This window comes from Rhinoraja longicauda, chromosome 24 (genome assembly GCF_053455715.1).
Source record: "Rhinoraja longicauda isolate Sanriku21f chromosome 24, sRhiLon1.1, whole genome shotgun sequence".
Lineage (NCBI taxonomy): Eukaryota > Metazoa > Chordata > Chondrichthyes > Rajiformes > Arhynchobatidae > Rhinoraja > Rhinoraja longicauda.
Window position 1 is genome coordinate 26,682,095 of NC_135976.1, and position 26,031 is coordinate 26,708,125.

General features: G+C 44.4%; 1 protein-coding gene across 1 annotated transcript in view; it reads right to left on the minus strand.

Moving 5' to 3' along the window:
* The window catches only part of tmem9 (transmembrane protein 9), a 59,166-nt gene that overhangs the window by 20,968 nt on the left and 12,167 nt on the right, over positions 1-26,031 (minus strand). Inside the window, exons 3-4 of the mRNA XM_078420449.1 lie at positions 13,891-13,999; positions 12,551-12,682 (exon numbers count right to left, since the gene is read on the minus strand). Of these exons, the coding sequence (XP_078276575.1) occupies positions 12,551-12,682; positions 13,891-13,999 (241 nt within the window). The remainder of the gene's footprint in view (positions 1-12,550; positions 12,683-13,890; positions 14,000-26,031) is intronic.

A 26,031-nucleotide genomic window follows, 5' to 3' on the forward strand; every position in this document is an offset into this window, starting at 1 on the left:
ACAAAGGGTAAAACATTGTTATGTGTTGTTGAAATAAAGATTTGAAAGAGTGGAATGTTTGTAATGGATGATAGCAGATCCTCTTCTGAGACTGACAAGCAAAGAGTTGCCATGCTTGGGCGCCATCTTGGATCAATCCTTCTTCACTATTGGATCAATCCTTTTACACTACTTACCTTTGAGACACTCCGTAAAATCCATCTCCTGTCAAGCTAATTGTTAGCTGCAATAATATCTTTTCGTCTATCTCAGTGTCAACTTTTGTTTTGTTCTTGCAAAGTGCCTTAGGACATTTCAACACATTAAATATACTTTATAAGTAAGAGTTCCATCTGAACTTAATGGAAAATTTTGACAGGTTTCACAGACAGGAAGTGTGAGCAGATATCACTTTACTCAGATTAAAATACTTTTTGTCCTCTTGCCTTACTGGAAACTGCGACATCGATACTTCCTAACATCATGTTCTATGACCGTGTGACTATCATGTCCATGCTATTTGTCCACAAGAATCTGTTACAGTTTGGTGTGTCACCAGGTGACACTTGCCCCAACCCAGTAATTCCTTCTTGTCCCTGCTCCCGTCGGGTAAGAGGTACCGAAACTTGAAAGCACACACCACCAGTTACAACTTCTTCCCCTCTGTAATAAAGCTTCTGAACAGTCCTTCCATAAGCTCGCGTAATGTTCAATTTACCTCTACCCCATTATGGACATTGGACTTTGTCTCTGGAACTGATGCGCTACAATGCTGAAAGCTATATATCCTGCGCTCTGTATCTTCACCTTTGCTCTACCTATTATACTTGTGTTGACTTGATTGTATTTATGCATAGTATTATCTGCACTGATTTGATACTGTGGATAGGGTGAGCAGTTTTAAATACTTGGGAGTCCACATCAAAGAGGATCTGACATGGGCAACGCACATTGTCGCACTGGTGGGTAAGGCAAAGCAGCGCCTTTACCACCTTAGATAGCTGAGGAAATTCAGAGTGTCTCTGAGGATCCTTCATTGCTTCTACTCTGGGGCTGTAGAGAGCATCCTGTCCGGCAACATTACAGTCTGGTTTGGGAACAGCTCTGCCCAGGACAGGATGGCCCTGCAGAGAGTGGTGCATTCGGCAGAACGCACCATGGGAACTACACTCGCCCCCCTGCAGGACCTATACATCAGGAGGTGTAGATCGAGAGCAAGCAAGATTATGAGGGACCCCTACCACCCCAGTAACGGACTGTTCCAGCTGCTACGGTCAGGCAAACGCCTCCGCTGTCACGCTGTGAAAACGGAGAGGATGAGACGGAGTTTCTTCCCACAGGCCATCAGGACTGTTAACTTTTATAACTCCAGGGACTAAATTTTGTCTTCTCTGTATTAACTGTATTAACTTTATTTATATGCTGTAACTGTAATTCTTTTTTGTGCACAATCTGCAGGCATTGCCACTTTCATTTCACTGCACATCGTGTATGTGCATGTGACAAATAAACTTGACTTGACTTGGCGTGATAGCATGCAGAACAAATTTTCTGCACACAAGACGATAATAATTCCAAACTGAACCTTGCATACTCTCAAGGGACATACTTCTTGCGATAACTTCCCCATTACCTTTTGTTGACAATACCCCATTAGTTTTTTAAAAATTTGGTTTGCTGAGGGCAACACTATTAGATAGTTGTAATATATAAAAACAGTACAGAGGGGGAGCTTATCTGAAGAAGGGTCACATATTTCTTCTCTCCAGAGATGCTGCCTGTCCCGCTGAGTTACTCCAGCAATTTTGTGTCTAAAACAGAACAGTTCAGCTTCAATGTTGTAAGTGTGTGGCAGAGATATGAGTCAATCTGTTGAACATACAAATCAATCGTTATTCATTCAGAAATACTTGAAGATGTGTAGGTCGGGTTACAAGCGCCCTATGTTTGGGGTTGTTTGATGTTAGCTTCCGAAGTAAAGCACAGCGGAGCGGATACAACATGTCTGCTTTTGAACAGTTGTGATCACAAGGCCATCTCCAAACCACATCAACCCTGTACATGCGTCTGCAAGCTTTCACACTGTCACAGCACCCATTCCTCGCAGCATTTCCTGCGACCATGGACTTGCAACCAGCAGTGCAGCAGAGAACTGTCATTCGAGGGCAAAACGTAATCGCTTTCAAATTAGGAGACCATGTTTGGAGTCATCTTCATTGTAGTCACCCTCATTGTTGACCCTCGGACTATCCTTGATCGGCCTTTGCTGGCTTCCCCTCGCACTAAACGTTATTACCGTATCACATGACACTGTAAATGGCTCGATGGTAATCATGTATTGTCTTTCTGACATGTTTTGTATATGTTTATTTCTCGAATAAAGTATATTTTGAAATAAGAAAAAGTATTGCCTTTCTGCCGCCTGGATAGCACACGACAAAAGCTGTTCACTGTACCTCGGTACAGGTGACAATAAACTAAACTGAACTGATCTTCAAGCTTGCTAAATGCTCATAATTCTTGCCCAACCGTAAAAGGGTCATATAACTAATTATTGCAAATAACTACATCTGTGGGATGGTGCCTGGTAGAGTTGCAAATGTGTGAGTGGGCGGACGCATGGCAGATGCAGTTTAATGTGGATAAGTGTGAGGTTATCCACTTTGGTGGTAAGAATAGGAAGGCAGAGTATTATCTGAATGGTATCAAGTTAGGAACAGGGGACGTACAACCTTTTCAGTCAGAGAGTTGTGAATCGGTGGAATTCTCTGCCTCAGAAGGCAGTGGAGGCCAATTCTCTGAATGCATTCAAGAGAGCGCTAGATATAGCTCTTAAGGATAGCGGAGTCAGGGGGTATGAGGAGAAGGCAGGAACGGGGTACTGATTGAGAATGATCAGCCATGATCGCATTGAATGGCGGTGCTGGCTCGAAGGGCCGAATGGCCTCCTCCTGCACCTATTGTCTATTGTCTATTGCTGTTTCACAACTCCAGCCACTTTTGAGTTTTACTCAGATCTGTGTGGGATTTGTGTATTCTCCCTGCGATCGTGTGACCTGTGTAAATGTATACAATCACAGGGAGAATAAGCCAACCCCACACATCTCCATTCCAGGAATGAGTGGGTTAGCCTATGATGTGCGCTTGACAGCACTGGGCCTGCACTCGCTGCAGTTTAGAAGGTTGAGGGGGTACTTCATAGAAACTTACAGAATAATGAAAGATGGTTTCCACTGGTGAGAGAGTCTAGGACCAGGGGTCATAGCCTCAGAATTAAAGGGAGCTCTTTTAGAAAGGAGGTGAGGAGGAATTTCTTTAGTCGGAGGGTGGTGAAACTGTGGAATTAATTGCCACAGAGGGCTGTGGAGGCCGTCAGTTGATATTTTTTGAGGCAGAGATAGACAAATTCTTGATTAGAACGGGTGTCAAGGGTTATGGGGAGAAGGCAGGAAAATGGGATTAGGAAGCAGAGATCAGCCATGATTGAATGGCGGAGTGGACTCAATGGGCCGAATGGCCTAATTCTGCTCCTATAACTTGTAAACTTGTGATGACAGACACAAAGTGCTGGAGTAACTCGGTGGGTTCTCTGGAGAAAAAGGATGGGTGATGTTTCGGGTCGGGAACTTTCGTCAGACTCCCCGAATGTCCATTTTAAAGATGAGGGAACGGGGCCTGGAAACAGAAAGTCATTAAAGAGCCGAAGGGCCTTTGAGGTTTCAGTAAAGTGTCAAAGGGCTTGTGAGGTGTGAGGGTTTCATGATGTTCGGTTTCCAGGCCTCCATTCCCTCATCTTCACAATGGACATTCAAAGTCTGAAGAAAGGTCCCAAAACAAAACGTCCCCGTCCTTTTTCTCCAGAGGACCTGCCTAACCCGCTGAGTTACTCCAGCACTTTTGTGTCCATCGTCGGTGTAAACCAGCACCTGCAGTTCCTTTCTCCACACTGAATGCATTTCCTCATTGGCAAAGGCTGGATCATTTATCTATGCCACAAAATATTTTCTTTTAGACAAAACCCTCATTCTCCCCTTTCTTTATGTTACACCACGAAACATTAATCTCCAAAGTAAAGTTTCATATTTCCATCTGAGTTTCTCCGTTGAATAAACAGGAAACACGGATGGTTTCGTCCGTACGTTTGCTCATCTTCCAGTATTTTAAGGCTCGTAAAAAGTTTTGCATTTGCCTTGTGGTAGTATATGGTGTTTTGGGTTTGACCCAGGCCTGAATCTTGAGGTATTCACAACCTTCACAACAAGAGAAAAGATGATAAAAGGGCAGACGGTGATCAAAGTGTCAGCGCACCAAGTGGAAGAAAACTACAAAGGAAAGCTGACCGTGAAGATATTAAAACTGTGTTGTGAGCCGGAGTCAAGTCTCCTATGACAAAGACAAACTGTCAAGACACATTCAGATCTCCTCCCAACACTCAAGGGATTAATTCGCATCTCATGGTAGGAATGCAATTGTATGATTGAAAATAAACATCCTTCCTCCAATATGACAGCTCCACTGTTACTCAAATGAATGTAAACCCAAAAATAATAGAGTTAAAAAAACGCATCAGTAATTCAATCTCAAAAATACCGAGGAGTTGGAAGCTGTCAGAGTACAAAATACTCAACCCATGTTTGTAACATGCAAGGGTAAGTACTGTATACACAGTTAATCATTTAGGAATTATGATTTATATCACAATTCTCTATTCAAAGAAAGGAGGCTTCTGCATTGAAACCTATTCTCAGGTATCAGCTACTTACCTGGTATGCTACAACTATGCCACTGGACAAGGGAGACAATGCACTTCAATACCAGTAGCCTGTTGTCAACTGCTGTTGGGACATGACTGTAAACTGAGCAAAGGGGGAATCAGACACTCAGGGAAGCATTGTTTTTTTATCAGACCACCCATGCACTTGGATAGCTCCAAGGCAACATTACACCTAGATATTGAAGGAGGAAAATTATTAAGGGATTGGACACGCTAGATGCTGGAAATATGTTCCCCATGTTGGGGAGGGGGGTCTAGAACCAGGGGCCACAGTTTAAGAATAAGGGGTAAGCCATTTAGAACTGACATGAGGAAAAACCTTTTCACACAGAGAATTGTGAATTTGTGGTATTCTCTGCCTCAGAAGGCAATGGAGGCCGATTCACTGGATGCATTCAAAAGAGAGCTAGATAGAGCTCTTAGGGCTAGCGGAATCAAGGACTATGGGGAGAAGGCAGGAATGAGGTACTGATTGTGGATGATCAGCCATGATCACATTGAATGGCGGTGCTGGCTCGAATGGCCTACTCCTGCACCTATTATCCACGTATCTAGGAGGAGATCATTCGGCCCCTTGAACCTGTTCTGACAGGCAAAATGATCTGGCTGGTCTGCCCCAGGCCTCACCTCAATGATTCAATCAATGACACCTTATTTGTCATACTTTATCATACTAAACTGAATTTTATCTAAATAATAATTTTATCATGCTAAGCTAAATATTGATAATTTACCTCCTCTTCTGTGCCAGTTCCACATAGCCTTCAACCCCCGATCTTTCAAAAATATGTCTATTCGCCTTTTTAATACTGCCCCCCACAATGATTTAGGTTCCACACCCTCTGGGGTAGGGCATTCCAAAGATTCACCACCCTCTGCATTGATCTGAAATAGCTTCAATAACTCGAAACAGCGGGGTGATCAGTGCTGGTCGGTACGGACTAGGGGGGCTGAAGGGCCTGTTTCTGTGCTGCATCTCTAAAGTCTAAAGACAGCGCATCTTGAGATCCATCACCTCACATCTTGAGTTCCTACACACATGCCGAGACCCCATACACAGGCCGACTCCACACACAGGCCGAGACCCCACACACAGGCCGTGACCCCACACACAGGCCGTGACCCCACACACAGGCCGAGACCCCACACACAGGCCGACTCCACACACAGGCCGAGACCCCACACACAGGCCGACCCCGTACACAGGCCGTGACCCCACACACAGGCCGTGACCCCACACACAGGCCGAGACCCCATACACAGGCCGACTCCACACACATGCCGAGACCCCACACACAGGCCAAGACCCCTCACAGAGACCGAGACCCCACACACAGGCCGACCCCATACACAGGCCGAGACCCCACACACAGGCCGTGACCCCACACACAGGCCGAGACCCCACACACAGGCCGTGACCCCACACACAGGCCGAGACCCCACACACAGGCCGTGACCCCACACACAGGCCGAGACCCCACACACAGGCCGACCCCACACACAGGCCGACCCCACACACAGGCCGACTCCACACACAGGCCGAGACCCTACATACAGGCCGAAACCCCTCACACAAGCCGAGACCCCTCACTGAGGCCGAGACCCCACACACATGCCGAGACCCCACACACAGGCCGACTCCACACACAGGCCGACCCCACACACAGGCCGACTCCACACATAGGCCGAGACCCTACATACAGGCCGAGACCCCTCACAGAGGCCGAGACCCCACACACAGGCCGAGACCCCGCACACAGGCCGAGACCCCACACACAGGCCGAGACCCCGCACACAGGCCGAGACCCCACACACAGGCCGAGACCCTACACACAGGCCAAGACCCCAAACACAGACTGAGGCCCTACACACAGGTCGAGACAGGGCCGCACAGTGGCGCAGTGGTAGAGTTGCTGTCTTACAGCGCCGGAGACCCGGGTTCGATCCCAACTATGGGTGCGGTCTGTACGCAGTTTGTATATTCTCCCTGTGACCGTGTGGGTTTTCTCCGAGATCTTCGGTTTTCTCCCACACACCAAAGACATACAGGACCGTAGGTTAATTGGCTTGGTGTATGTGTTAAAAATTGTCCCTAGTGTGTGTATGATAGCGTTAGTGTGCGGGGATCGCTGGTCGGCGCGGACACGGTGGGCCGAAGGGCCTGTTTCTGCGCCGTATCTCTAAACTAAAAAACTAAACTAAACTAAACCCTACACACAGGCCGAGACCCCTCACACAGGCCGAGAACTTCCACTGCTGAAGTTTCCTCTTGAGCCTCAGACCGATGTTTACATACTCTTCCTCCCACTTCCTGCATCCTACTTACATTATCATCAAGAACTCATAGCATATAATTAAAGGCGAGTCTTATAAAATGCTGCGGTTTTCCAGGTAAATAAAGTTTACCACCACTTTAGATGGTTTCTGTTGTCAGATGAGATTAGATAGAGCTCTTAATGACAGCGGAGTCAGGGGATATGGGGAGAGGGCAGGAACGGGGTACTGATTGTGGATGATCAGCAATGATCACATTGAATGGCTCAAAGGGTCGAATGGCCTACTCCTGCACCTGTTGTCTGTTGTCTATTGTCTATTATGTTTCTCAGAACAGAGACGATACTGGGCACTCAGACCAGTTCTACATCTTTGAGAAAATATTTGGAACTTAACTAAGGAAAGCTTTACCCTGCACCTTACGAAACAATCTGAAGATTGTAATACAAAAGACTGTTAGGTCCAGTCAGACAAGTGTTACACACAGCTATTTATTCACAAAATGCTGGAGTAACTCAGCAGGTCAGGCAGCATCTCAGGAGAGAAGGAATGGGTGACGTTTCGGATCGAGACCCTTCTTCAGACTGATGTCAGGTGGGCGGGACAAAGGAAGGATATAGGTGGAGACAGGAAGATAGAGGGAGATCCGGGAAGGGAGAGGGGAAGAGAGGGACAGAGGAACTATCTAAAGTTGGAGAAGTCAATGTTCATACCGCTGGGCCGCAAGCTGCCCAAGCGAAATATGAGGTGCTGTTCCTCCAATTTCTGGTGGGCCTCACTATGGCACTGGAGGAGGCCCATGATAGAAAGGTCAGACTGGGAGTGGGAGGGGGAGTTGAAGTGCTCAGCCACCAGGAGATCAGGTTGGTTGAGGCGGACTGAGCGAAGGTGTTGAGTGAAACAACACTCAGCTATGTAGCTTCATGACTTCATGTCAAAATTAAAATTCTACTTTATTTTCTAATTGTGATTACTTTCTCCTCTGAATTAATGATAGAAATGCTTATAACACCATCTTAACACAGGAGTTACAGAGCCAGGCTGTGAAGGTATCACAAAATGCTGGAGTAACTCAGCAGGTCAGGCAGCATCTTGGAGAGAAGGAAGGGGTGACGTTTCGGGTCGAGACCCTTCTTCAGGCTGTGATCTGTGTACAGTGACTTGTTGGTGAAAGTTCATGTATCTTACCTAACAACAGGCCTCCCAACATTTGATTAGCATGCCGCCTAATTAGTTTAGTTTCGTTTCGTTTCGTGATCACTTACCTGCTGAGCAAGGGAAGCTTTTGCAATGTTCACCATTTGTAGTATCTTTTCTAGTCCCTCCTCTTAGCAATGATCCATTGAGCACATGTTGTTGTGGGAATAAGGTAATTATAAGTGCCAATGTCTTTCTGGTATCTTCACAAAGCAGATAGTGAAGATACCAGACTTCACTGACCCATGCTGACCCATATGGCTTTATAGTGCACATGGCCCACTGGACAATCAACAGGCCACGCATGGTGTTCGTTATTACATAGGACATACAACAGTACAGTACAGGAACAAACTCAATGGGCGAGAATATCCGTGATGAGCATTATGCCAAATTAAACTAATCTCTGCCTGCACATGATCCACATCCCTCCATTTTCCGATTATCCATGTGCCTAACTAAAGCCTTTAAAAGCCATTAGCTTCAAGTTTAGTTTATTGTCACGCATACCGAGGTACAGTGAAAAACTTTTGTTGCGTGCTGACCAGTCAACAGAAAGACAATGCATGATTACAATCGAGCCATCGACAGCGTATAGATGCATGGTAAGGGAATAACATTTCGTGCAAGGTAAAGTCCTATCAAAGATAGTCCGAGTGTCTCCGACGAGCTGGATAGTTGTTCAGGACGGCTCTCTAGTTGTTGGTAGGATGGTTCAGTTGCCTGATGACAGTCGGGAAGAAACTGTCCCTGAATCTGGAGGTGTGCGTTTTCACACTTCTGTCTTATGGATAGCGGAGTGAGGGGGTATGGGGAGAAGGCAGGAACGGGGTACTGATTGAGAGTGATCAGTCATGATCGCATTGAATGGCGGTGCTGGCTCGAAGGGCTGAATGGCCTACTCCTGCACCTATTGTCTATTGTCTATTGTCTATTGTCCCCTTTTGCCCGATGGGAGAGGTGCTTCCACCACCACCACTACCACCTCCCCTGGCAGCCCGTGCCAGGCACCCACCACCCTCCGAAACCATAAACTTGCCCGGCACATTTCCTTTAAATCTCATGTTCACACAGGCTCATCACAGGTGCGTGGAAGTTACCTTCCTTTAAATTGTTCAGTATCATTAACTTTCAAAAAGCATCTATGTACCACTGATAGTGTGCAGTTCCAGAGTTCATTTGCTACCCAAAGCCAAGGCGTAGCCACGGGAGCTACCTGTTTTGACAACCTAATGGTTTCTGTGCATGTCCTGAGACCTGCAAAGGTTTTTGTTGCCAGTAATGATATCCTGAAATGTCTGACCAGGAGTTGCTCACCGACATCAGACCAGCCTCACACTGTCATTTCTCACCCCATAATAAGCACTTTGTACTATTTTACATTTCCTCTCAATATCATTAGACCACCTACATTTTCTCTATCATCAGCCCTCACACAGACTGGCAGGGATTATTTCACCTAACCTAGTGTTAGAAGCATCCTTACACTGTCACAAGGTAGGAAATAACTGCAATAAATCTATTAAAACAGGAGTGGCAGGAAGTGGGGTAAGCTTTTTTAAAAGTCGTTTGATCTTAACTACACGTTATATTTTTAGATTTCACAGAGAATGAACTTGAAGGGATAATTTTAAAAGCTTAAACTATCAACAAGAAACTTCTCAAAGTAAAATTAAAAACAAAATCTCAAAGGCATAGGTGAGTTTTGGGACAATGAGCAAATTTTTGCCCAGATTTGGAAAGTTACACCCATCCATAAAAAAAATAGATTAGTACATAAACTCACTTTTATTTGGTGGGCTATCAGTTGATCAAAATATTTTAAAAGGCTTTGTGTGATGAATTATGCTTTGTAAGCAAGAACGTTGGCAGAGATTCTGTCCTAGAAACTGAAGGAGGGTCTCGACCCGAAACATCACCGATTCCTTTTCTCCAGAGAATGAACCCACAGACCTGCTGAGTTCCTCCAGCTTTTTGTGTCTATCTTCACCACAAATATCAACAGGATAAGCACGAGTCATGTTGGTAGATGGAAGAAAGTTAGCTGGGACATTGAAATACTCGATACTTTTTGAATAATGGCAAATGACTCTTAACATTCATTTAGAGTCATAGAGTCATGAAGTTTTACAGCGTCGAAAGAGGCCCTTTGGCCCAACTTGCCCACACACAGACCAACATGTCCCATCTTCACTTGTCCCATGTCCCACTAAACATGTCCTATCCTTATACTTGTCTAAATGTTTGGGTACAGCTCCTTTCAAGACCGCAAGAAGTTGCGGAGAATTGGGAACACAGCCCAGACCATCACACAAACCAACCTCCCTTCCATTGACTCCATTTATACCCCACCCTTCCTCAGCAAGGCCAGCAGCATAATCAAGAACAGGTCGCACTATCTTCTCTCCTCTCCCATCGGGCAAAAGGTATCGAAGTGTGAAAACACACACCTCCAGATTCAGGGACAGTTTCTTCCCAGCTGTTATCAGGCAACTGAACCATCCTAACACAACCTGAGAGCAGTTCCGAACTACTATCTACCTCTTTGGACTATTTTTGATTGGACTTTACTGGATTTATCTTGCACTAAATGTTATTCCCTTATCATGTGTCAGTACAGTGTGAATGGCTCAATTGTAATCATGTATTGTCTTTCCAATGACTGGTTAACACGCAACAAAAGTTTTTCACTGTACCTCAGTACATGTGACAATAAATTAAAACGAAGCCACTTTTCCTGGCTTTCATTCTGATTCCAGAAGGAAATGTTTATTTCCTGGTCAATCAAAATGCTCCACTACCCCAACATGTATTATCAGACATCATTGTCACCAAAATGTCGCAGATCGTCACTGCGTTTGAATTGCCTTCCATGAGTTTAACTGTTTACTTTTCATGTACATGCATGCCAGGATTGCACAGTAGCACAAACAGATAGTGTCCCTGCCACATAGCTCCCGCTCGTCTGAGAATGAGGGTGGAAATTACGGGTGAGAGAGACTGGGCTATGGGGAAATAAGTGGGGAGATGGGAATCCTTTGAGAGGCAACATGTGCTGAATGCCCACCTCCAGTGTCACAGAGAATATGCTGAATACTGTAAATAAAGTTAAAATATTTGTCCTGACACTCTGAGGCCGCGCCCTCTAGTCCTAGACTGTGGAACAGCATCCCTCTCCCCATCAGAACTGCCCCCTCCATCGACTCCTTCAAGTCCAGGCTCAAAACCTATTTCTACTCCCTAACGTTTGAGGCCCTCTGAGGGGGCGCTGTGAACTGTTTATGTATGTGCTGTTATGTTTGTGTGCCATTGTATGTTCGTTTCTTAGTACCTGAACTGATGTACAGCACTTTGGTCAATGTGGGTTGTTTTTAAATGTGCTATAAAATTGACTTGACTTGACTTGACTAGACTCTGCCACTAGTGGAAACAATCTCTCCACATTCACTAAACCCAGACCTTTTATAATTTGATCAGTTTCAATGAGATTCCCCCCTCATCCTTCCAAACTTCAGCGAGTACAGGCCCAGAACCATCATCATATGTTAACCCAATCATCCCTGGGATCATACTTGTAAACCTCCTTCGGACTCTCTACAATGCTAGCACATCCCTTCTCAGACATATGGCCCAAAACTGCTCACAATGCTCCAAATGCGGTTTGACCAGTGCCTTAAAAAACCTCAGCATTACATCCCTGCTTTTATATTCTAGTCCTTTTGAAATGAGTGCTAACATTGCATTTGCCTTCCTTACTACCAATTGAACCTGCAAATTAACCTTTTGGAAGTCCTACATCAGCACTGCCAGGTCCTTTTGCACCTCCAACTTCTGAATCCTCTACCCATTTACAAAATAGTCTATAACTTATTTCTACAGCCATGATTGCACACTTTGCTATGCTGCAATTCCACCTGCCACTTCTTTGCATGAAGAAGCTGCCGGACGAAGTGGTAGAGCTGGGTACAAATACGATATTTAAAAGACACTTTTCGACAAGAACATGCATAGTAAAGGCTTAGAGGGATATCGGCCAAACGTGGGCAGGTGGGAGTTGTGTAGATGTGGCATCTTGGTCAGCATGGCAAGATGGGCTGAAGGGCCCGATTCCCTGCTGCGTGACTGTTAATATTACCAAATTGGATATTCAAATTATGTTATTAATAATCAACACAAGGCATTAAAAACCAGCCACGGTTTTGAATTGAATTGAAACCAAGGCTCATTTCCAATATATTAATTACGTAAAGGAGCACGATTCCTGCACATCCAGGTATGTGCACATTTTACAAAAATCCACCCAAGGTTTCCATGCACTTTCCTCACCTCAGAGTCTTCCTCATTGTGCAGTGGTTGAATGTACGAGTCGGGTTTACGTATGAGTGGGTCCACGATCATCAGGAATGCCATGTACACAAGGAGAGCTCCAACAACGCTCAGGTAGATGATGATTGTTACCTGTCAAATGACAATCACAGATGCATTCAGTCTGAAGAAGGGTCTCGACCCGAAACGTCGCCCATTCCTTCTCCCCTGAGATGCTGCCTGACCCGCTGTTACTCCAGCATTTTGTGATACCTTGGATTTGTACCAGCATCTGCAGTTAATTTCCTACATCACAGATACATTCCTCATTTGCTTGTCATTATCTGCCCAGTGTTTGTTTATTTTACCATTGCTTTCTCTGAAACAAATGCAACTTTTTTACTTGAAAGTGTTGAAGTACAGGGACAGAACTAGTTTCAACTCCTTGAGTTGGAAAACGAGAAGATCTGGAACTTTTAAAAGCAATCTTAAGAACAAAAAAACCCCAGCTATGTTCTACAGAGCTATTGTTCTGCATCTGACTGCACTGATATGCAAGGCTCCAAACATGATCTACCAAATCACTTTACTTTTTTTTAAAAATGAAGACAGGTTAAAAAAAAAAGTATATTTGATTTATACCTTTCCATTTCGGGTTCCTTATTATTAATACCATGGCTCAACTTTTGTGGAGCCCACACTTTCCTTCGCTCAGATCCTCCACTTTATGTATCCCAGAAGTGTTTATATATTTTTTAAGTACTTCTTTTGGGCGGCACAGTGGCGCAGCGGTAGAGTTGCTGCCTTACAGCGCTAGAGACCCGGGTTCGATCCTGACTACGGGTGCTGTCTGTACGGAGTTTGTACGTTCTCTCCGTGACCGCCTGGGTTTTCTCCGGGTGCTCATGTTTCCTCCCACACTCCAATGACGTACAGGTTTGCAGGTTAATTGGTTTTGGTAATGATAAAATTGTTCCTGGTGCTTAGGATAGTGTTAGAGTGTGGGGTGATCGCTGGTCGGTGAGTAAAGGAGAGTTTCATTCAGCCAGCAAAGATCTAGAGTATGCTGGTAAATTCCTACCCCAATGCGCACAGTGATTGAAAGCACAAATTGAAGCACAATATATTCTTAATGCATTCTCACAATCAGCTCGAAGACACCCAAAAACGAGTCACTTTGATTAGTGCAGGTTAGGGTTGCCAACTTCCTCACTCCCAAATAAGGGACAAAGGGTGACATCACCGCCCCGCGCCCCACGTGACCTCACCCAGCCAGCGGCCACGTGCTCCCGCTCCACCAATGGTGGCCGCCCGACCCGGGAGTTGGAGATGGATCAGATGGAATGGAGGATTAGGTGTACCTTGATTGTGGTGGTGCTTCTTTCTTCATATTTACACTCGCACAGCAGACAGTAAGCCTCCACATCGCGGCCAGGCACTGGCATGGGCTCCACCACATGCAGGCAGTTACTGGAAACAAATGACACCCCGCGTGAATGAGTGAGCGCGACTCTCAATGCAGCACATAACTTTTATAATGCAGTTAGTTCAAAAGGAATCTGTTGAATTACAATGTTTCTGTAAATGCAAGGACTTTGGACAGTCGTAAAATCTAGATTATTGGTGCTTGAGTGAGATCGAGCGTAGACTCAGCGACCGTTTTGCCGAACATTTGAGCTCGGTCTGCCGAGGCCTACCTGATCTCCTGGTCGCTAACCATTTTAACTCCTCTTCCCATTCCCATAGTGACCTTTCTGTTCTCCATTGCCAGAGTGAGGCCACACGCAATCTGGAGGAACAGCACCTTATATTCCGCTTGGGCAACTAATGATGCCCACCAAACATTGAATTCATCAATTTTAGGTAACCTCTAACAATCGCCCCTCCCCTTATCTCCCCCATGCCCTCTTTCCTCCTCCTCCACCTCCCCTGCGCCCCACCTAGACGCACCCATTTCTCCCCACCCCCTACATTCTTTCATCTGCCTTTGCAATTGGCCATTTATGGGGAACATGATAAAGGGAGTAATGCGAATAACGTTCACTGCAAGGTAAAGCCAGTAAAGTCTGAGCAAAGATAGTCCGAGGGTCTCCAATGAAGTAGATAATAGCTCAGGGCTGCTTTCTAGTTGTGGCCATGCAGCAAACGTAAGAATGGAGACCAATTTTTGTGGGCAGCCACATTTGAAAAGGATGATCCACCATATCTCTTGATTAAGTCAATATATATATACATCCTGTAGAACAGGACAGAGTTAGAAACATAGAAACATAGAAAATAGGTGCAGGAGTAGGCCATTCGGCCCTTCGAGCCTGCACCGCCATTCAATATGATCATGGCTGATCATCCAGCTCAGTAGCCTGTACCTGCCTTCTCTCCATACCCCCTGATCCCTTTAGCAAAAAGGGCCACTTCTAACTCCCTCTTAAATATAGCCAATGAACTGGCCTCAACTACCTTCTGTGGCAGAGAATTCCACAGACTCACCACTCTCTGTGTGAAGAAATGTTTTCTCATCTCGGTCCTAAAAGACTTCCCCCTTATCCTTAAGCTGTGACCCCTGGTTCTGGACTCCCCCAACATCGGGAACAATCTTCCCGCATCTAGCCTCTCCAACCCCTTAAGAATTTTATATGTTTCTATAAGATCCCCCCTCAGTCTTCTAAATTCCAGCGAGTACAAGCCCAGTCTATCCAGTCTTTCCTCATATGAAAGTCCCGCCATCCCAGGGGTCAATCTGGTGAACCTTCTCTGTACTCCCTCTAAGGCAAGAACGTCTTTCCTCAGGTTAGGAGACCAAAACTGCACACAATACTCCAGGTGCGGTCTCACCAAGGCCCTGTACAACTGCAGCAGAACCTCCCTGCTCCTAAACTCAAATCCTCTTGCTATGAATGCCAACATACCATTCGCTTTCTTCACTGCCTGCTGCACCTGCATGCTTGCTTTCAATGACTGGTGCACCATGACACCCAGTTCACGTTGCATCTCCCCTTCTCCCAATCGGTCACCATTCAGGTAATGTGCATAGTTACTGTGCATAGTTTAGTATTGATGGTTTGCATGGACATGGTGTATCGTAGGGTCTGTTATGGTGTTGTTAAACTCTTCAACTCTACCCTCCATTTTGAAGACCCAATCATTTGGAAAGTCAGGTAGACCTCATTCCGCAGAACTTTCACCATGAACTTCCATAGACTGTCCTGGGTTGCATGAAGGACTTTGGGTTATAGTGATTATTAATTTATTGAATTTTGAATGAATGAATGAATGAATGTGTAAGTTTATTGGCCAAGTATGAGCATGTACAAGGAATGTGCCTTGGTGCTCCACTCACAAATGACAACACAAACATACAGTTAACAATTAAGAATAAAGCATAAACACGTCAAAGCAATAAGGATACAACATTACGGTCTAAACATGTGGGTGAAAATAAACCAGAGCAAACAAACCACATTTTGTTTATTTTACATTATCTGTGTGTATTCCGTTTACGGACCTTTTATCCTGCTGCAAGTAAGAATTGCATTGTTCCGCTGTCGGTGCACCTGACAATTAAACACTCTTTACTCTTGCTGTAATATAGTTGAAAGTTGTGAGTTCCCCTGTGTGTTCTTGACTGCAGCTGGGAAAGGTGGACCCAAAATTCACAAATTGCTCTTGTGCACCATCTACTGGTTGGTAATGGATTAACATACACGCTGCCTTGGAGAAGTCATAAATAACAGGTACAACAGGTATAACAGGTATAACAGAGCTTTATTTGTCGTTCGGTACCGAAGTACCGAACGAAACTACATAGCAGTCATAGAAGAAAAAAAAGAACACAAGACACATGACCCCAACACAAACGTCCATCACAGTGACTCCAAACACCCCCTCACTGTGATGGAGGCAACAAAACTTCCCCTCTCTTCCCCACGCCCACGGACAGACAGCTCGTCCCCGACCGACCCGCACAGTCCCCGCACCGGGCGCTGAAACGTCTCGCGGCCGAACCGGGCGATGTAAAGTCCAGCGGCCGAGCCGCACCGGGGGATGTAAAGTCCAGCGGCCAAGCCGCACCGGGGGATGTTAGGCTCCGCAGCCGAGCCGCACCCCGCGCCGTGAGGAAGAGAAAAGTTCCCCCCCACCCACACCACCACCCCCTCCCACACATACACAACCAAAAAAATATATATAAAAACCATCCCAACACCGACACACAACAAAAAAAGGAAAAAAAAAAGACGGACAGACTGCTAGTCAGCCGTAGAATATACTGTAATGTAATAAATTTCTCACAAGCATTACTGCAGCTGAGATTTCAGCCATCTAATGCCGTCTAGCAAAAGCTGGGACTGAAAGCTCGGAAAGAATCATCTTATTTTTAATAATCCGTCCCCATTCTATGGTCAGCACAGCTCTGAACAATGTACAATAGCTCCCAAGGGCTACAGATTCAGAATATCAGCTGGAGTTTAAGGTCCTATGGTTACAATGACAGCAAGTCCTGCTAGGTTTACTGTGTAGGAAGGAACTGCAGACGCTGGTTTACATTGAAGATAGACACAAAAAGCTGGAGTAACTCTGCAGGACAGGCAGCATCTCTGGAGAGATGGAATGGGTGGCGTGTCAGGTCGAGTCTGAGGAAGGGTCTCCAGTTACTCCAGCTTTTTATCTTCTGCTAGTTTTACTGTCCATATCCCCTCATTATCACCTCCTCCACAGCCAACAATGGACCATTGTGGGCCCCTTGGCCATCCGTACCAGCTCTGATCTGTTCTGCACCTTTGCACACCTCTCCCCTGACTCTCAGTCTGAAGAAAGGTCTCAATCCGAAACATCACCTATTCCTTTTCTCCAGAGATGCTGTCTGTCCCACTGAGTCACTCCAGCATTTTGTGTCTATCTTCAGTGTAAACCAGCATCTGCAGTTCCTTCATACACAGCGAGATTCAATATTGTTTTGGAGAAGAATGAAGTGAAAAACACACAATAGTTATCAGTAGGTAACGTCAGCATCCCCTGCCTAGGTAATGTCGTCACATTACCAATCCAAAAATAAGATTGCTATTGAGGGAGTGCAACGTAGGTTCACCAGGTTAATTCCCGGGGTGGCGAGACTGACATATGATGAAAGAATGGATCGACCGGGCTTGTATTCACTGGAATTTAGAAGAATGAGAGGAGATCTTGTAGAAACGTATAAAATTCTTAAAAGATTGGACAGGCGAGATGCTGGAAAAATGTTCCCGATGTCGGGGGAGTCCAGAACCAGGGGTCACGGTTCAAGAATAAGGGGTAGGCCATTTAGGACTAAGATGAAGAAAAACCTTTTCACCCAGAGTTGTGAATCTGTGGAATTCTCTGCCACAGAAGGCAGTGGAGGCAAATTCACTGGAACGTTTTCAAGAGAGAGTTAGATTTAACTCGTAGGGCTAAAGGAATCAGGGGATATGGGGAAAAAGCAGGAATGGGGTACTGATTTTGGATGATCAGCCATGCTCATATTGAATGGCGGTGCTGGCTCGAAGGGGCGAATGGCCTACTCCTGCACCTATTTTTCTACGTCTCTAAGATGTGTTGGAAGGAACTGCAGATGCTGGTTTAAACTGAAGATAGATGCAAAATGCTGGAGTAACTCAACGGAACAGGCAGTATCTCTGAAGAGAAGGAATGAGTGATATTTCTAGTTGAGACCCTTCTTCAGCCTGAAGAAGAAAAATAAGATGCTCTGAGTTTGATCGAATATACAATGTATCAATTACTGAAAAGCTGGCTCCACTGTGAAGATGGGTGAGATCACTCCAAAGACTTATCAGCCAATATGACTGATCAAACAAGGCTAACAGTTGCTCCTCCAGATACATTCTACTGTGCAAGAACCAACTCTTTTCCTGCAGTACGTCTCCTTGTTTGGTTGGGGATGAAGGGGAGGAGGAGAATACATCTCAGGTTATGAAAAAGGGCAAATCTCAAATAAGACTCTTTGGGAGTAGACCTTGGATAACAGCAGGAAACTCCTCCACTTTACACGGTTCAACAATATCAACATGTTCAATATACCCATAGGTTAGGCAGTTCCCGTATGGTTGTTTTGTGTAAAACAAAATACAAGATTAAACTGCTGCTGATTAAAGATGTTGTGTTGCCCAATTTACCCCAGGAAAGACCAATCTTTTGACCCAAAGATTAATGGAGTTGAAAGTTTCCAATAATGACAACCAACTTGTGCCTGCAACCCACAGTTCAGCAAATACATAGTGCAAACCTCCCCAGTTTTCAAACTAAGACTGGACAGAGATTACAGGTTTGAAGAAGGGTCTCGGCCCGTACAGTCACCTATTCCTTTTCTCCAGAGATGCTGCCGGACCCGATGAGTTACTCCAGTTTTTAGTGTCTACCAACGGTATGAACATTGAATTCTCCAATGTTAGGTAACCTATAACAACCCCCCCGCGCTCCGCTTTCGCTCACACCACCCTCCTTTCTTCACCCCCTCCCCTCTGGCTGACCTGGACTCACACTCATTTCCCTCCACCTCCTCCATTCTGGCTTCACAATTCACAACTCTTCTATCATTTTATCTCACACCTTCTGTTTTAGCCATTGTCCAACAAGAAAAACACCCTTGCTCGTGTTCACCTAGTACCTCCCATGCTTTGTCCTGCACCTCCTCTCTTCCAGCTTCCTCTCCCCCTAAAATCAGTCGGTAGTAGGGTCCCGACCTGAAACATCAACGATCCATGGTTTCCAGTGAAACTGTCTGACCCGCTGACTTACTCCAGCATTATGTAACCTGCTCTAGTGGATTAACCCTGGTATCATTCTTATACATAAACATTTGTAATGCCCCATCTTTTAACACCTTCCCAAGGAATGTGCCCCTAATTGAATGCAGGGTCTGTCAAAAAGCACCAGACTATTGAAGCAACACTTTTTAACCCCATGAATTTCAAATTATTGAATAAAAGGACCGTATCTACTCACCAGATCTTATTAATGTATATACTTACCCCTCTAAATCTGTCGTGTAAGAAAATAACTGCAGACGCTGGTACAAATCGAAGGTATTTATTCACAAAATGCTGGAGTAACTCAGCATTTTGTAACTCAACTGAAGAAGGGTCTCGACCCGAAACGTCACCCATTCCTTCTCTCCTGAGATGCTGCCTGACCTGCTGAGTTACTCCAGCATTTTGTGAATAAATACCTCTAAATCTGTCTATTCCTCCACAGTTCATATCCTTTTGTCATTTCAAAAACACTCCAATCTATTTTTGCTTGCTCCAAAGCAAAAGTCTTTACATTTTCCCCATATTTGACAGCACTGGGCCTGTACTCACTGGAGTTTAGAAGGTTGAGGGGGGACCTCATTTAAACTTACAGAATAATGAAAGGCACAGATAGAGTGGATGTGGAAAGGATGTTTCCACTGGTGGGAGAGTCTAGGACCAGAGGTTATAGCCTCAGAATTAAAGGGAGCTCTTAGAAAGGAGGTGAGGAGGAACTTCTTTAGTCAGAGGGTAGTTAATCTGTGGAACTCATTGCCACAGAGGGCTGTGGAGGCCAAGTCAGTGGATATTTTTAAGGCAGGGATAGACAAATTCTTGATTAGAACGGTTGTCAAGGGTTATGAGGAGAAAGCAGGAAATGGGATTAGGAGGCAGAGATAGAATGGTGGAGTTGATTCGATGGGCTGAATGGCCTAATCGTACTCCTATAACTTGTGAACTTATTGAATTCTATCTACTAGTAAAAAAAAACCATGAAGTGCTGGTGTAACTCAGCGATTACACTTCCTTGCCTTGCCTTACAAAATACACACTTGGATGCTAATTATATATTGTGGACAAGCTGGAAGTGCCACCGATTTCACACAGACTATTTTGAACTGGTTTTTCTTACACCACCATTTATAATTGTGGTGACATGGTCACAGTGTGTATATATTATGTCAGTATAAACATTCATACAGCTGAGGAAGCAGCAAAGTTTGATGTCAAAGGTCAGCAATCCATTGGATAGCTGCAGGCGAGGCTGGGTGAATGGTTGCGATGCCACTAGAAATGGATATTTCATTGTACACAAAAGTCACACAGGCTGCAGGTTCCTCAGAGGTTTCCGCATTCAGCAACCCACCGCAATTCTTATAGAACTGTTAGAAAAGGAAACAATGCATAATGAATGAGAGAATCCTGAACCATCTGACTTGTTGTAGATATGTATGGGCCTGCGCCTTGGAAGAATGTAGAGGTTTTGCTGTCAAATTGTGCATTTGTATTTGTGATATGATGTATCGTGAACACATCAGCTGCAAAGGGGTGTCCAGGGAGGGTGGGTGAGGGTTATTTTTGTTGTTATATATAAAGAACAAAATGGAGGGGAATGTAATGCGTTACGTTTTTCGTATTGTATCTTTCCTTCAATAAAAATAAATATTATAAAGAAAAGGAAATGAGGGGGACCTTGTATAGCAATCAGAAAGATTCTACTGCTGGATTTTGTAAAGAACACTTTGCGGAAACTGTAACAACTATGGCAAGCTTCATTATGAACTTATTTCCCCAGTCGTTTTTGTCATCAGCTTAATTATTTAGAGTCGTGGTCATACGGTGTGGAAACTGGCCATTGACCCCCAACTCATCCATGCCAATGAAAATGCCCCATCCAAGCTTGTCCCATTTGCCAGTCTTTGGCTCATTTTCCTCTATTTTCTCCATGTACCTGTGCAGGTGTATTTTAAATGTAGTTGTTGTACTTGCCTCAACTATGTCGACCCACCACCCTCTGTGTGAAAGCGTTGTCCCTCAGGTTCCTGTTAAATCTTTCCCCTCTCACCTTGAACGTATGCCTTCTAGTGCTTGATTTCCCTACCCTGTGCAAAAAAAAGACTGAGCATTCACCCTTTCTATTCCACTCATGATTTTATGCACCTCTATAAGATCATCCGTAAGCCCTCTGCGCTCCAAGGAATGAGGTCCCAGCCTGCCCAACCTCTCCCTACACTCAGGCCCTTATGTCCTGGCAACATCCTAGTAAGCCTTTGTACCCTTTTCAGCTTCCTGGCAACTTTTCTACAGCAGGGTCCCAAAAACTGAACAGAATACTCCAAAAGCCTCATGAATGTCTTGTACAACTGTAACACAACTTTCCAACTTCTATACTGAATTCCCTGACTGATGAATGTTCTTCACCACCCTATCTTCATGTGATGTAACCTTCAAAGGACTATGTACTTGTACTCTTCAATCTCTCTTCTCTACAACACTCCCCAGAGCCCCTGCATCCACTGAGAAAGTCCTGCCCAAATTGCAACACCTCACACTTATCTGCATTAAACTCAATTTGCCATTTTTCAGCCCACTTGGCCAGCTGCCCAAGATCCTGCAGTGATTTATGATAACCTTCTTCACCGCCCACATTAGTGTCATCTGCAAACTTGCCAATCATGCCATCTACATTCTTATCTAAAACATTCTTATCTAAAGCGCTTGCAGCGCCAGAGACCCGGGTTCGATCCCGACGGGCGCTGTCTGTACGGAGTTTGTACGTTCTCCACGTGACCACGTGGGTTTTCTCTGAGATCTTCGGTTTCCTCCCACACTCCAAAAACGTACAGGTATGTAGGTAAATTGGCTTGGTAAATGTAAACATTGTCCTGAGTGGGTGTAGGGTAGTGTTAATGTGCGAGGATCGCTGGTCGGTGCGGACCCGGTGGGCCGAAGGGCCTGCGGGTCAGGCAGCATCTCTGGAGATAATGGATAGGTGACATTTCGGGTCAGGGCCCTTCTTCAGACTGATTCTTCAGTCACCCACCAGTTTATTCTCGAATGTTGCTACTGTCCATGCTGTCCACACTGGATTGCTTAATTGCACTGGATTGGTAAATGTAAAAATTGTCCCTAGTGTGTGAAGGATAGTGTTAATGTGTGGGGATCACTGGTCGGCGCGGACCCGGTTTCCGCACTGTATCTCGAAACTAAACAAAAATTGATATAAACTATAAACATCAATGGGCCCAGTGCCTATCCCTGGGGCACACCACTAGTCACGGGTCCCCAGTTCAAAAAATACTCTACCACCATCAATCTCCCTCTGGTTCTTTCCATGAAGTCAATTCTGTATCCAAATAGCTAGCTCTCCGTAGATATAATGCGATCTAACCTTTCAGAGCTGCCTACCATGTAGAACCTTGTCAAAGGCCATGCTGAGGTCCACATTGACAATGCCCATCAACCTTTTTGGTTACTTCTTCAAAAAAGCTCTATCAAATTATGGAGATCTGATTTCCCATATACAAAACTATGTTAACTATCCCTAATCAGCATCTGTCCATCCAAATGCATTTACATCTTATTTCTCAGAATCCCCTCTAGTAACTTCCATAAAGTTCCTTGGCTTTGACTTTATGTAAATGACACAAAAGATACAATATAGTAAAATACAAGGTGGTGGAGCATCTCAGCAGGTTTAAAATTTTTTTTAGATTTAGAGATACAGCGCGGAAACAAGCCCTTCGGCCCACCGGGTCCGTGCTGCCCAGCGACCCACGCACATTAACACTATCCTACACACACTAGGGACAATTAAAAAAAAAAATTACATTTGCCCAGCCAATTAACCTACATACCTGTACGTCTTTGGAGTGTGGGAGGAAACCGAAGATCTCGGAGAAAACCCCCGCAGGTCACGGGGAGAACGTACAAACTCCATACAGAATGCAGTATCTGTGGAAGGAATGGATGGGTGGCATTTTGGGTCAGGATCTTTCTTCAGGATCTTTCTTCAGACATGGCACAATATACTGTAGACATCAGTCTGAAGAAGGGACCCAACTCGTAATTTCTGTGTGTAGAGGTTGGCACACAGTAAATATATTCTCCCGGTGATAATACCCATGATCTCCCAATGGATAAATGCTAGAACCTGTGATCAGCCAGTATTCACCCAAACTTTTTCTCAGGTGCTGTCTGTGTGGCGTTTGCAAGTACGTTCTCTCTGTGACTGCATGGGTTTCTTCCCACATCTAAATGAACTCTGGGTTTGTAGGTTAATGGGCCTCTGTAAATTGCCCCCTAGTGTGTAGGAAGTGGATGAGAAAGGGCGATAACATAGAACTAATGTGAATGGGTGATCGATAGTCAGCGTGCTCAGTGGGCCAAAGGCTGTATCTCCAAACAAGCTGGGAATGTTCTTTGCATTTAATAATGTGATATAAAGAAACTGCATTCTGTCCATATAGCTTCTGCATCTGCAAGTAACCACAAATAGCCCAGAAGAACATACTAATCAGGGAAGTGCTGGTGGGGGAACATAACCTTCTTGTAACAACTTTGATGTATATGAGAACAGACTGCCCAGTAACCAGTGTTCATTGATGTGATAGCTTTGATGTCTAAGGTGGATTAAATCAGATTTTTTTTTTAGTATTAGCTTTAGAGATACAGCACGGAAACAGGCCCATCGGCCCACTAATTCTACGCCGACCAGCAGTTCCTGTTCATTAGTGCCATCCTGCACACTGGGGACAATTCAAAATTCTTACCAAAGCCAATTATCCTACAAACCTGTACATCTTTGGAATGTGGGAGGAAACTGGAGAAAACCCCATGCGGTCAAGGGGAGAACGTACAAACTCCGTACAGACAGCGCCCATAGTCAGGATTGAACCCGGGTTTGTGGCGCTGTAAGGCAGCAACTCTACCGCTGTGCCACCGTGCCGCCCTTCGGATTTTTCTCCATGCTACATTAAAAAAAAGACATTTTTAAATTAGGATTTTGCAAGAAGTTGATTGATGACTCAACAAACAAATCTGCTGCAGGTTTAAGTTCCCTGGGTCAATCTTCGGCCAGTGTTGCCTGGGGCATTACAACTGTAGCAAAATGCATTATGGAGAAGCAGGGGCTTGACCCAAAACGTCACCCGTTCCTTCTCTCCAGAGATGCTGCCTGTCCTGCTGAATTACTCCAGCCTTTTGTGTCTATCACTGGTTTTTATACTGGCCCGACCCAAAATGTTACCCATTCCTTCTCTCCAGAGATGCTGAGTTACTCCAGCATTTTGTGTCTATCTTAGGTGTAAACCAGCATCTGGAGTTCCTTCCTACACATTTATACTGGTACGATACGATACAATACAACTTTATTTATCCCGGTGGGAAATTGGTCTGCCAACAGTGAAAAGATACAGTTACATGGCATTGGAAGTGTCATGTGAATAATAATAATAATAAAAAATAAAAAAAATAATAATAATTAAAAAAAAAAAATAAAAAATAAAAAAAAATAAAAATTAAAAAAAAAATAAAAAAATAATAATAATAATGATAATAATAATAATAATAATAATAATAATAATAATAATAATAATAATAATAATAATAATAATAATAATAATAATAATAATAATAATAATAATAATAATAATAATAATAATAATAATAATAATAACATTTAAGTGACCAGTTATTGCACAGCACAACTTGTCCGGTGCATCAGGCAAGAGCAAATTGGTACCCAAAAACATATAGAAAGTGTAGAATCATTGATAATGAGTGGCTAATTGATTAAGAAAATAACTGCAGATGCTGGTGCAAATCGAAGGTATTTATTCACAAAATGCTGGAGTAACTCAGCAGGTCAGGCAGCATCTCAGGAGAGAAGGAATGGGTGATGTTTCGGGTCGAGACCCTTCTTCAGACTAATTGATTAAAGTATGAATGGTCTCAACCCGAAACGTCACCCATTCCTTCTCTCCAGAGATGCTGCCTGTCCCGCTGAGTTACTCCAGCTTTTTTGTGTCTATCAGAGGTTACATCTTGCATGTCCTAATAACCATCAGCTTTTTCTGTAGAAATTGGAAAATAATATTCCAGGGATAGAATCGTGTTGCTTTGGACAGATGTCTTTTACACTCTGGTGCGCTGCACTAATTTCATCTGTCGGACCACACGCAGGGAACTTTAAACAAGAAGTAAAAACATCAATTAAATGCAAACAAATACAAAACTGTAAGTAAAGAGACCCTTTTATTTTGTTTTTCAAAGACTTTTACGTGTCTGATGTAATGTCATCATTATCCATGTGATTTACTTTAGCAGCTGCCTGAAACACTTCAATTAAAAAAAGGTCAAGTTACAACTGTTTCTGTGGTGTGACTTTTGTGCAGCTTTAATGAATTTACAGTGTGAACACCTTTATGTCTTGGACGTTTGTCCAAATAAATGAATGGTCCGCTCACACGCTGTATTGTAAGTGATACATGTAATGATATCAAATGCCTTCGTGTGTAGAAAGGAACTGCAAATACTGGTGTCTGTCTGTCTGTCTGTCTGTCTGTCTGTCTGTCTGTCTGTCTGTCTGTCTGTCTGTCTGTCTGTCTGTCTGTCTGTCTGTCTGTCTGTCTGTCTGTCTGTCTGTCTGTCTGTGTCTGTCTGTCTGTCTGTCTGTCTGTCTGTCTGTCTGTCTGTCTGTCTGTCTGTCTGTCTGTCTGTCTGTCTGTCTGTCTGTCTGTC